At 53.6% G+C, this 12237-nt stretch overlaps 1 protein-coding gene across 17 annotated transcripts in view; it reads right to left on the minus strand.

Annotated features, from left to right (window-relative positions):
- The window catches only part of TCOF1 (treacle ribosome biogenesis factor 1), a 39277-nt gene that overhangs the window by 21810 nt on the left and 5230 nt on the right, over window positions 1–12237 (minus strand). For 15 of the 17 annotated variants that reach the window (XM_033406749.2, XM_012536958.3, XM_004280350.4 and 12 more), the window contains exons 3-13: window positions 11858–12009; window positions 9721–9794; window positions 8574–8760; window positions 7939–8012; window positions 5874–6101; window positions 4786–4968; window positions 4335–4562; window positions 3953–4159; window positions 3608–3790; window positions 3220–3474; window positions 2933–3130 (exon numbers count right to left, since the gene is read on the minus strand). In XM_033406749.2, coding sequence (XP_033262640.1) covers window positions 2933–3130; window positions 3220–3474; window positions 3608–3790; window positions 3953–4159; window positions 4335–4562; window positions 4786–4968; window positions 5874–6101; window positions 7939–8012; window positions 8574–8760; window positions 9721–9794; window positions 11858–12009 — 1969 coding nt within the window. The remainder of the gene's footprint in view (window positions 1–2932; window positions 3131–3219; window positions 3475–3607; window positions 3791–3952; window positions 4160–4334; window positions 4563–4785; window positions 4969–5873; window positions 6102–7938; window positions 8013–8573; window positions 8761–9720; window positions 9795–11857; window positions 12010–12237) is intronic. The other 2 variants (XM_033406751.2, XM_033406750.2) reach the window with 2 other exon arrangements.

Genomic DNA, 12237 nt, shown 5'->3' on the forward strand with positions numbered 1-12237 from the left:
ATATCACATGATATCTACAGACCAATATTCTTTATGAACACAGACACAAAAATCCTTAACAAGTGATTTGCAAACCAAATCCAGCAACAAATAAAAAGGAATATACACCATTACCAAGATGGATTTATCCCAAGAATGAAACATTGATTTAATACCCGAAAATCAACTAATGTAACACATATTAACAGAACAAAGGGGAAAAATCACTTCAATAGAGAAAAAGCATTCGATAAAAACCTAACTCCAATTCATGGTAAGAACTCTCAACAAATTAGAAATAGAAGGAAACTTCCTCAACTGGATCAAGGGCATCTATGAAAAACCTACAGCTAACATCACACTTAAAGAGTGAAAGACAATGCTTTACCAGTAAGATTAAGAACAAGGCAAGGATGTCTGCTCTCCTCACCACTATTCAACATCTTACTGGAGGTTCTAGCCAGTGCAATCAGGCAAGAAAGAGAAAAGCCATCTGGATTAGAAAGAAAAAAGTAAAACTGCCCTTAATTTGCAGACATGATCCGTATACAGAAAATCCTAAGGAATCTACAAAAGCCACTAGAACTGGTAAGTATGTGTAACAATGTCACAGGACATGAGATCAACATACATCACAAGGTCAGGCCCAGAAGGCACCATACCACTTATCCGGCCATTCATCAAACACTGACTGAACATCTCTCTCCTGCCTTTCTCACACAAGGGCTGTCTTTCTATGATATTTAAGTCACGAATCATCTCCTTCCTGAGTCTCTGGCACATTTGGTTTTCCAGAACGGACTCTCTGACTTTGTCAATTTTTTTTTAATTAATTTTTTTTTTTTTTTGGCTGCATTGGGTTTTCGTTGCTGCATGTGGGCTTTCTCTAGTTGCGGCGAGCAGGGGTTACTCTTTGTTGCGGTGCACGGGCTTCTCATTGCGGTGGCTTCTCTTGTTCTGGAGCACGGGCTCTAGGTGCACAGGCTTCAGTAGCTGTGGCACGCAGGCTCAGTAGTTGTGGCTCGCAGGCTCTAGAGCGCAAGCTCAGTAGTTGTGGCGCATGGGCTTAGTTGCTCTGTGGCATGTGGGATCTTCCCGGACCAGGGCTCGAACCTGTGTCCCCTGAGTTAGCAGGCAGTTTCTTAACCACTGAGCCACCACGGAAGTCCTGTTAATTTGTTTTGAACCTCAATTCCCTCAATGGATAGTTTACTTTGAGCTGGCTGGGTGTTTCTGAGCAGATCAGAGATTGTGACTCATTTCTGACCCCAGCAATGCTAAGCAGAATAGAACAGCATTTTGCGGGTGAGGCCATACAAGTATTATTTCAATCCTCATAATAACCCCACAACAGAGACAGTTATTATCCTCATCCTTCAGATGAAGGCGAGGAAAAGAAGGTGGTCAACAAGACTCCTATCAGCCCTGCTTGTTTTAGCAGAAGCTCTTCAGACCTCTTGAAGCTAGGAAAGGCAGTAGCTACTGACAGAGCAACAGGCTATAAAGTCTACGCCCCTATAGAGAGGGACTGGCTGCTCAATTTTACGACAGAAAATAAGGCCCCAAAGTATGACCATTTCTGTGGCTGGAAAAGTTTTGGCCAAGATATAGCAGAAGGAAGTGGGAAAGGCAAAGGCTTTGGAGGCAGGCGCTGGTGGGGCTGGAGCAAGTCACCACACAACTCCTCTAAGTTCCAATTTCCTCTTCTAGAAACCAAAGTAAATGAACACCGTCTCATGGTACAGGTGGGAGGCTCAAATGCGAAGACAGATATTAAGTGATCGGCACACTGAAACTTTTAAGGCATTGGTCTGGAATATGTCTGTAGCTTGGAAAAACAGGACAGGAGACTACTGACCTGAGACTCTGGGAAGGCCAAGAATAGTTTAAAATCTCAGTAAAGGAATGATAGGACCTTGGGTCCTACAAGATAATAGTGAGATCAGGACCAAAAAAAAAAAAAAAAAAATCCATAAAAATGTGTGCTTTGGTACAAGGAAACAAGAAATGACTAATTTGAGTGGTTAGTGAAAAAAAGACAATTAAAAATAATAAATGGTGGGTGGGTGAATACAGGGAGTGAGATATCTTCACTTCTCTCCACTCTCCCAGGCTGGAAGGCACCTCTTGATTCTGCTCCCTCAGGGAGACGGATGAGAACTTGCTGTGTGCAGGCCCTTTGCTGGGTGTGGCAGCTGAGATCTCATCAAATTCTCAACTCTGCGCAGGTTGATTTCCAATTTACAGAAGAATAAACAGAGGCCCTAATGGATTACTTCATTTGCTAGGACGTGGAGCTAGGACTTGAACCCAGGCAGCCTGGCTCCAAACCTCCCACCATTCGCCATTCACATGGTCTCCCCTAGTGATCCCACCAGAATGTTCTGCTTGGGGAAACTAACAAAGCCAGGCACTCTCCCACCCCCTGGCTTTTGCGCAGGCTGGTTTCTCTGCCCAGAACACTCCACATCACCTGGCCAATTCCTTCAGCCCACAGTTTAGATGCCACTTCTTCAAGAGGTCTTCCTCTACCCAAAAACCTCTAGACACCATCACATGCCACACCCTGCTAGCCTAGGCACACATCCTCCATCTCAACCCTACTATCATACCACACTGAAATAATCTGTACATGTCCACGCCCCCCTATCTAGGCTGGCACCTCCAAGGGCCAGGGCCAAAGGAGCCCCAGATAAGTTGGCACCTGGCAGATGGGGTACTTAACAGAGCTTGTGTAAAAAGAAATCTCAGTGGGAGCTCAAAAGGTGATGAAGGAGACCCTGGAGCTCGACCCTGGAGCTCTGATGGGCGGAGGAGATGAGTGGAAGGTGTGGAATGAGGCTGAGCTGAGGCTGCTGCATACCTGGGGCAAGAGCAGCCTAGGTAAGTGCATCCTCAGCCCCATCCCAGGCGACAGTGTGGGTGGGGCAGGCTGGCTCCTCCCAGGTCTCACCTGTGCTGCAGCTGAGGCCGCCTCCTCATTGTCTGACTCCTCCTCACTGCTCTCTGAGTCTTCCTGCACCTCAGCTTTGACCTGGGCCACGGCAGGCCCTGCCTTCCCAGGGAGCCCTGGAGTGGTCCGTTGCCCTGAGGGCCCCTTGGTGGGCGCTGAGGCAGCTTTCACCGGGAGGCTTTTCCCTACAGACTTCACCTGGAATGACATGGAAAAGACGCACGTCACAGGAGCCGAAGGACCACGTGGGGGCTAGCCCTGACCCAGCCAAACGAACTTCACCTCACCTGTCCCACAGATGTGGCAGGAGCCGCCTCCTCCTCGCTCTCCGGCTCCTCGCTGCTTGAAGAGTCCTCCTCTGGCCTCTGGGTGCCCCTGACCACGGCTGGGGATGATGTGCAGGCGGGCGAAGTCACCGTTCCTGCTTTCCAGGGGGCTGGTGCGCTTACTTGCCCTGGTGGGACCTTGGCAGATGCGGGTGTAATGGGGGTGCCCTTCCTTGGGGAGACCTTGGTCTGAGAAGTTTTCACAGCTGATTTTGCCTGAAGGGACACAGAAGTCAGAAGCTACAGAAGGATCTTGGACTCAGAGCCCCCATCCGCTCAGGGCTGGAGCCCCACTGCCATCCTCCCCCACAGCTCCCTGTGGAGCTGCTCCCCCGGCGGGGGCAGCTACCTGGGCTGGAGTTTTGGCTGTGGGGGCCTCGTCCTCACTGTCTGACTCCTCCTCACTGCTCTCCGAGTCTTCCTTGGACCTTTGGGTCTTGACCTGGGCGGCTGCAGGCCCGGCCTTCTGAGGGGGGCCCTGGGTGGGACCTGAGGCAGGTCTGACCTGCAGGACTTTCCCCGAGGACTTTGCCTGCAGCAAGACACACAGGCTCAGGGGAGAGCACCCAAAGTGTGGCTTTGTGCAGAGACGCAGAGACAAAGAGACAGAGAGGGTCAACAGGCAAGGTGAGCGGAGGGGGATGGGGCTTCCGGCACTGAGCCGGAGAGAAGAGCCTGACAGCAGGGGCCTCACCTGGGTCAAGGCTGCTGTTCTCAGCGCCTCCCCCTCGCTGTCCGACTCCTCCTCGCTGCAGCTCTCCGAGTCCTCCTCCCACTTTGCCACCTGGGCGGCTACAGCCCTTGCCTTCTGAGGGAGTGCTGGGACAGCGCTCTTCGCTGAGGGCCCCGTGCTTGCGGCTGAGGCAGCTCTGACCTGGGAGTTTTTCCCCAAGGGCTTTGCCTGGGAGTGACAAAGGACAGGGTCAGGATAGGGGGCTTGGGAGGAATGTGTGTGAGGTAAGACAGGAGGTGCGCAGGGCGGATGGAGGGCAGCAGTTCCGGGTGCAGAGGAGGAGAGGCCCACAGGGTCTCTCAGGCGACGCACAGGGCCGGGCCGGGCATCCTTCCAGCCTCACCTGAGCCAGGCTCGTGGTGTGGGGCACGGCTGTGGACGCCTCCCCCTCGCTGTCTGACTCCTCGCTGCTGCTCTCTGAGTCCTCCTCCTGCCCCCTGGTCTGGGCCTGGATGGCTGCAGGCCCTGCCTTGCCACGGGGTGCTGGAGGGGCCCCCTTCCCAGGGGAAAGCACCTGGGCAGGTGCTGCTGTGGTGGCTCTGACCTGGGGGAGCTTCCCTGAGGGCTTTGCCTGGAGCGAGAGAAACAGTATCAGGGAAGGGAGCCTAGATGGTGGGCGTGAGGAAACACAGGAGAGCGGACAGGGTTAAGGACACCGCAGACACCACACCACATGGTGAGAAGGCGCAGGGCTCTGAGCATGGCTGGGGTGCATGCGGAGCGAGAGAACAAGCCCTCTGAAGGCCTCCTGGCATGGGGCGCTGGCTGTGGGACTCTCCCTCCCCAGGCCTCACCTGCAGCAGGGTCTGGGCAGCTGGCGTCTCCTCCTCACTGTCTGACTCCTCGCTGCTGCTCTCCGAGTCCTCCTCTGGCCTCCCTGCCTTCCCAGGGGGTGCTGGGGTGGCCCCTTTCCCAGGGGTCCCCTTGGCAGGACCCGAGGCAGCTCTGACCTGGACAGTTTTCTGGGAGGCCTTCACCTGGTAAAAGAGAAAGTGCAGTTTGCTCCCCTCCTTCTGAAAACCCCCTTGTGACACCTTAAGAATAAGGCTCAAAAAAAAAAAAAAAAAAAAAAAAGAATAAGGCTCGAAGCTTTAGTGAGGCTCGCAAGACCCCCTGCTTCTCTCTGGACTCCCAACTTGACTGGTGCTCCAGCCGGTATGGCCAGCCAGCCAGTATGGCCATACCCCTCATTCCCGGGGCCTTCACAACCCCTGCCCATTTCACCTGACCACTACTGCCTCATCCCCTGGGTCCCAGTTCCTTATAGCAGTTCTCCATGATGGCCCTGCCCCAGGGTGGGCAGGCTCAGGGCTCCCAGGGGCCTTTTACCACCTGTCTCACCCCTATTCCTCCCTGTTCTCTGATTCCAACAGCTTCCCAGCCTCTCTGGCTTTCCCTTAGGACATGCCCAGCTGCAGCTCTGGCTACCCAAGCGAGGAGAAGGGGGTCCCAGCATATGGAATGGAAGCGGATTCCTGTTTGCTAACAAGCCATGGTTTGGCCTGAGAAGCCAGAGGACCAGGTAATTAAAACTTCTCAAGTCCCTTCGCAGCAGGACTAGCTGGGACAAGGACAGCAGCCCATTTACTGGACAGGGAAACTGAGGTGAAGGGAGTGGTTATTGACTGGGTGGGGTGCAGCACCTGCCCTTTGGGAAGCAGCCACTCCAGGCCACTGCTTGGACAGGAAAGGTCATTTCCAGAAGTGGGTGGAGCAAAACCAGGTGCCCTTGCCCTTCAACTCCCATAGCCCCGCCTCCCTCTCCCCAAACTCCAAGGCGAGTCTCCTCTGGCAGGGAAGGTGCTCATTACACAGTTTCTCCACCAGTCTCGGGGCCAGGGAACCAGGGAACCCTGAGGAGCAGGCCTCCCTTGGGCCTCACCTGGCTGGGTGTCCCCGCAGGGGCCCCCTCTTCACTCTCGGACTCCTCGCTGCTCTCTGAGACCTCTTCTGGCTTCTTGGCCCTGCTGGCTGGGGTCATGGCACCCCCTCTGACTTGGGGTGTCACACATCCCGCCTTCCCTGGGGTCAGGGCTGCCCTTCTCCTTGGAGACTCCTTGGCCGCAGCTGCCGAGGCTTTGACCTGTGGTGGTTTTACTGCAGGTTTCACCTGGAACAAGGCGATGGAATCAGAGAATAATCCTCTCCACCCCTGAGGAGTATAAGATGCTTCAGAGTTTGTAAAGCTCTTTCCTAATGTCATCTGGTTCTCAAACAACTCCCTAAGACAGGTACTATCTTTACACCTGTTTTCCAGTAAAGGGCAAAAGGCTCAGAGAGGTTAAACCACTCAACACCAGTACTAAGGGGCAGGGCTGTGACTTGAACCCATGTCTATATGGCTCTGGGGGCAGAGCTCTCAACCACGATGCTCCTCTCCCACCTGGCACGCAGGGCCCAGCAGAGGGGCAGCCACTCTCAACCAGGACAGCTCATGATTGTCCCTCCAGCTACAGTATCTTGTCATGGCGGCCACCCCAAGGGCCAGGAGGCTAGGATCTGAACCCCAGTCTTGGCACTGGCTTGCTGGGATTCCTGGGGCACATTCCTTCCCTCTCTGGGCTCTGGCCCACTAAAGCTATGTGTTTGGCTGTTGGTTTCCCAGGGCCAGGAGTGTCGCTCGTTCCCTTGGCAGGGCCTGGGGGATGGGAGCCCAGGGCGTCCTTACGGCTGGCTGTAACGAGGGCCCAACGGTGGGACAGAATGTGGGGAGCAGCCCACAGCTAGGCCCGGGGTAGCTGGGAGCAAGGTCTCTTCCTTCGTGGGTGACTGGCTAAGGCAGGAAGGCAAGGTAGGAAGCACCGTGGGGGCCAGGCCAATCCATCCCTGAATGCTACTTTTCTCCCTCTGCAACACCTTTCCCCGGGTGTCCTGGCACCAGGCACCAGCGTCTCTTGCCAGCACTACTCCAACATCCCTCAACCACGTCATTACATCTATTCAGCACTGTCCTCCGATCCAGGCCACAAGCAGCCATCTTTCCAAACCGTAAGTCAGGCCACCTTGCCGCTGGGCCTGTAGCCCTGCAGTGGCTTCTCACAGCCTCCAGAATAAAACCCAAACTCCTCTCAGCAGTCCTCGTGGTCAGGCATGGATCTGGCCCCCGCCTACTTCTGACCTCACCTTGTATCACTTTACGCCTCATTCATGAAATCGCAGATCACCGTTGCTTAAAAGCACCAAACTCATTTTGTGTCTGCCTCTGCCCCTACTGTCCCTCTGTCTGCGTCACATTCCTGTTATTGCACCTCAGAGCTCTCCACATTTCCCTTTCATAGTAAGCATCACCACGGCAGTTAAGTTTCTGAGGGACCCCTCCACTTCCCCACGGCAGCAGGAACCCCACCCGTCCTGCTTACCACTGTTTCCCCAAGGCCTGGCGCTTGGAAGGTGCACAATAAGGAATAACCAGCGGGGACTCCTCCCAGGTCACGGTTCACAAAATAGACACGGCCACTGACTAAAAGACCTGCCTACCCCTGGCCAGTGCTGAGGCCTGGCATTCACCAGCAGGCCCAGAGCCTCCGCAGCAGCCTCACCCACACCCCAATGCCCTGGACAGCCATGCTCCTGCCCCGGGGCCTTTGCCCCGGGGCCTTTGCTCGTGCAGTTCTTCCCGCTCGAATACCCCTCCCCCTACCTCCCTCCCCGGTGAAGCCTCCTGTGCGTCAAGGCCGCAATCCAGTGCCGCCTATCCCAGGAAGGCTTCCCCCCACCTCACAGGCAGGATGGCATCTCTTCCCCCCAGCCCCACACCTTCGCCTGCCTAGAGTGCAGGGAGCAGCGCCTGGCTCCCCGCCTCCGCAGGCCTCAGCCTTCCCAGCTCCCGGTCACCCTGACACCCTTGCTGAACTGATCTGGTGCCCCTGGTAGGTGAGGCCCCGGCCAGGCCCCCAGGAGGGTTAGAGGTTTGAAGAGGGCAGCTCCTGAGGATGGGCGGCAATTACCTCCACGTCCGTCTCATTGCTCGAGCCGGAGGTGTCTTCGCTGGAGCTGGCGGCCTGGCTGGCGGCCGCCATTCCTGAGGAATAAACAAGGAGGGACTGAGGGCCTTTCCAGACCCGCCCACCCCTCGCCGGCACCCTCCACGCCAACTACTCAGGGCCAGGTGCGAGCGCTCCCGCCGCAGCTCCTGCGCGGCTCTGAGGCCCCGGTAAGGCCTGTGATGTTAGGTCCCAGCACACGAGCGCCAGAAGCTGATGGCTCAGATGATCTCCTTCCACCAGCACACAGCAGCAGGCAGGGCAGACGCCTATTTTACATGGGAGATGGAGGCAAGCCCAGGCCTCTCAGCTTAGCCTCTGAGCCTCTGCAGCAGGCCCTGCACCCACCTGAGAGCAATAAACCAGAAAGGGCTCCAAGCCCACCCCGGCTGCTCACACTCCCTCGCAAGGCCTGAGGTGTCCCTGCAGCTGACTCTTCCTCACCCGGGGAGGGGAAAATGGCCTGAGGTGGCGGTCCTCGCTGTCATAGAGACAACCTCCTGAATTCCAGAGGGTCCCAGGGCCTGACAAAGCAGCGCCCAGGTCTGCTTCCTCAGCCCGCACTCGGGGGGCCTGGTCCTAGGGGCAGGGCCGCTCACCAGGCTTGGCAGTGGTTCTGAGGGCCGAGACACCGCCCTCCTCCTCAGTTTCTGAGACCAGGATGGTATTTGCCGAGGGCCCTGCCGCCTTCTGGGGTGACTTCCTGGTGAGGAGGTGGGCCACTGCCTTCCCGGAAGCAGGGTGTGCCGTGGAGTTCACTGTCTTGCTGGCTTTCTTGGTCTTTGCCTACACAGAACAGGAGTGACAGACAGTGGGTATGGCCTGGCAAATGAGAGCACAGACCACATCTGAGCCCAGCTCCACCACTTCCTAGCCCTGTGAGCTTGGGCACACTACCTCCCTAAGCCTCAGTTTCTTCATCTGCAAGGTGGGGCTAAAAATGGTACCTCCTCTCACAGAGATGTGGAGAGAACCGAATTACAGTTCTTGGGACACAGCAGTTTTGCTCAGTGGTAAGGAGCATTTTGTTGTGGACATTACCATGGCCTCATAATTCTTTCTACATATTTTTTGCTAATGCTACAGGCAATATCAGGGACATAATCCTTTACGTGCCTGTGACACTGCTTTGTGGATGACCAAAAAAGGATATTCTACTTTCCAAGTAGTTTCCAGCCTAGAAAGTGATTCTTGAGGGAGTTCCCTGGTGGTCCTGTGGTTAGGACTCCACACTTCCACTGCAGGGGGCACAGGTTCCACCCCTGGTCGGGGGACTAAGAGCCCACAAGCCCCCCGGCACGGCCAAAAACAACCAAAAAAAAAAAACCCAAAATAAAATGCTTCTCAAGCTTTCAGAGCCACCAGTGTCTTATCTGCTCTGGTGTCTCCACTGCCTTGTGCAGTGCCTGGAACATAACTGTATTGGTAACGATTTGCTGAGTGAACAGGTGAATGCAGGGCTGGAGGAGGAAAGGAACTGTCTCTTCCAGGTGTGTAATGTGCCCAGTGGCCCATGGCGGTAGGTATTATCCCCATCTTACAGAAAAAAAAAACTGAGGCCGACAGAGGTGAAGGGACAGACCACAATCACACTGCGACTGAGGCTGAGATCTGAATCCAAGATCTGAATCCAGTCCAAGGGTTGGGCAATTACCCACAACCCTATCCTTCTCTGACACAGGAGACTGTGTCCTACAGGGCACTTCAACTCCCACGGGCGACAGCTTGGAAGGTGGTCTCACTCACCTTGGCTTTTTCTTTCACACTTGAAGGCAAAACCATCCCCGTGGCTGAGGAGTTGGTAGATGCTAGTGCCGGGACTGCAAGACACAAACACTGGTTGGGTGAGCCAGATGAGCATGTTCTCATGGGTGAGTGGCAAACAGGCTCAGCTCACCTAATAATTCAACTGGTATGGCTGCCTGGGGCTGGCATGAGATCTGAGGCTGAGCCTGGACTGGGAAAGAGCTCGGTGGTGCATCAGCCACATCCCCCAGGAGCAAGAGAGGAGAGTGACGACATGAAAGCCATGTGTCTGCATCCCCGATGGGGTCCCAATTCCCTGGTGGCACGAGATGCTGAAGCCCCCAGAGGAAAAGGGATTGGCTCCTAGTCCTGCCGCATACTACCCCGGAGGTCCCGCACAACTCCAGGGGTGCCATTCCCACAGGCTACCTGCCACACTGCAGCCCTAACGTCGCTCAGCGAGACAGGAGCAGGTCAGGCAGCCCAGGTCTACAGAGAAAGCTGCTCGAATTCAGCGGTTTCTCAGTGGAGAAGTGGCTGAACCATGAGACCGGGACCCTGTTAGATGTCGAGATTTCCAGATTCTTGTTGCTTTTACACGGGGGTATCGTCTCCTTAGAGCTCAGATTAGGGAAAGATTTCTAATGTATGCTGTGAAATAAACAGGATGTTGTTGAGATGAATGATATGATCTAATTCTTTTCCTGACATTTAATTCCATCTCTCTCTATTTTTAATCACGGAAAATGTTAAGCCCGTTCCTACGTAGAGAGAAAGTGTACAAAACCACCCTGCCCCAACCGTTATCAACTTGTGGCCAATCTTATTTCAGCTATCCCCCCATTCGCCCTTCCCTGCTGAGTATTATTCTGAAGAAAACATCAGACATCATACCATGTTGCCCACAGCTATTTCAGCATGTTTCTCTCAATGAGGACTCTTAAAAAGTATAATTATAATTCCATTATTAGAGCTTAAAAAATTTATTAATATCGAGTAGCCCGTCAGTAGGAAACTTTACAATTTTTGTTTTAAATAGTGTGTAGGTATGGACGTAGGCAAATGTGGATGTCTATCTGTATGATTTCAGATACAAAGGAGAGCACTGTAAGGCTACCCTCCAGGAGATACATTTAGGGAGTGGAAGGGGAGCAGGCGAGGGGAACAGGAAACCTCCCACTTTTCTTCTGTATGCTTTTGTACAGTTCACAGTGAACTTGCTTTGCATTATAATTTTAAAAGATTAAGCAAGGTATAAAATGCATATTCAGTATGATCTCAAGTATTTGAAAAAACATGTTCAGGAAAAATAAATGGAAGAATAATTTGCCAAATTATATGTGGCAAGAATATGGGTAATTTTTCCCTACCTTTCTGAAAAGTAATTTTCACATATTCTATAATGAATACTCCATAACAAAGCCTGTATTTCTTTTACAATCAGAAAACATATTTAAAAATTAAGAAATTATCTTCTATGTAAGTAAAAACCAATAATGCAAAGAAGAACGATAATTCCTCTGTGGAGCTATGACCACTGTTGGTTAAAGTACAAACTGCCCTGAGAACATGGGGAGAAGGGGCTGTGAAGGCCTCCCCGGGTCACCCCTGCCAACACCCTGAAACCAGAGTGCTCGGGACGGCCTGCCAGTGCTAACCTGCACACTTCCAAAATAACAGGAAGATCGGCAACTCCTGAAGCAGCCCGTAAGCACACAGAAGAGGTGCCCGCCAGCTGCCCTCTCTGAAATCTCTCTAGCAGTTCTTCTGAAAATGTGGGCTTCTATCTTTACCAGAATCACCTGGAGGGCTTGTAAAAATGCAGCTCCTGGGCCCCACTGGAGGGGCTGACTCCACGTACCCCAAATTAGACTGTAAGGGCCCATCCATGATTTTGTTCACCATTGGATTCCTAGCCCCTGGGACACGATGTCTGGCCCAGAGGAAGGGCTCAAATCAAGACTGAAATAGGTATGTGGGACCCTTCCAACCTTCCCTCTAAAAGAGCCGGTCCTCTGAGGGCTCACTGAAGGAGAAGCTGGAGGTGGACCCTCCCCTGGAACAATCCAATATACAACAGCCTGTTCCTGAAAGGTGCAGGGCGCTGAGCTGAACCCCTGGCACACAGCGCTCTTACTGGCTTTGGTGGTTCCTGCTTCTGCCTCCTGCGCCACCTCCTCCTCCTCTTCTGAGCTCTCGGAGCTGGTAATGGGGTCTGACACGCGGGTCTTCTTGGCCTGCAGGGCTGCATCTTCCTCTGCCTTCCGCTTCTGGCCAATCTCCGAGGTTCTGCAGGACAAGGGTGACTGGCTAGTTCAACCGGGTGACAAGGACAACCCCAGGAGAGTTGAAAAGGAAGACCTCCCCACATCCTCCCTGCCCCCAAAGGAAACGTGCATGAAGAGAGTTTAAACAGTGATGAAACACAGTGTTAGATACAATTTTGTGTTCTGCATTTTCACTCATTTCATCGTATTTTTACAACTGTCTATGAGTCTTCAAATATTCAGGAAGGGT

This window comes from Orcinus orca, chromosome 3, assembly GCF_937001465.1.
Source record: "Orcinus orca chromosome 3, mOrcOrc1.1, whole genome shotgun sequence".
NCBI classification, from domain to species: domain Eukaryota; kingdom Metazoa; phylum Chordata; class Mammalia; order Artiodactyla; family Delphinidae; genus Orcinus; species Orcinus orca.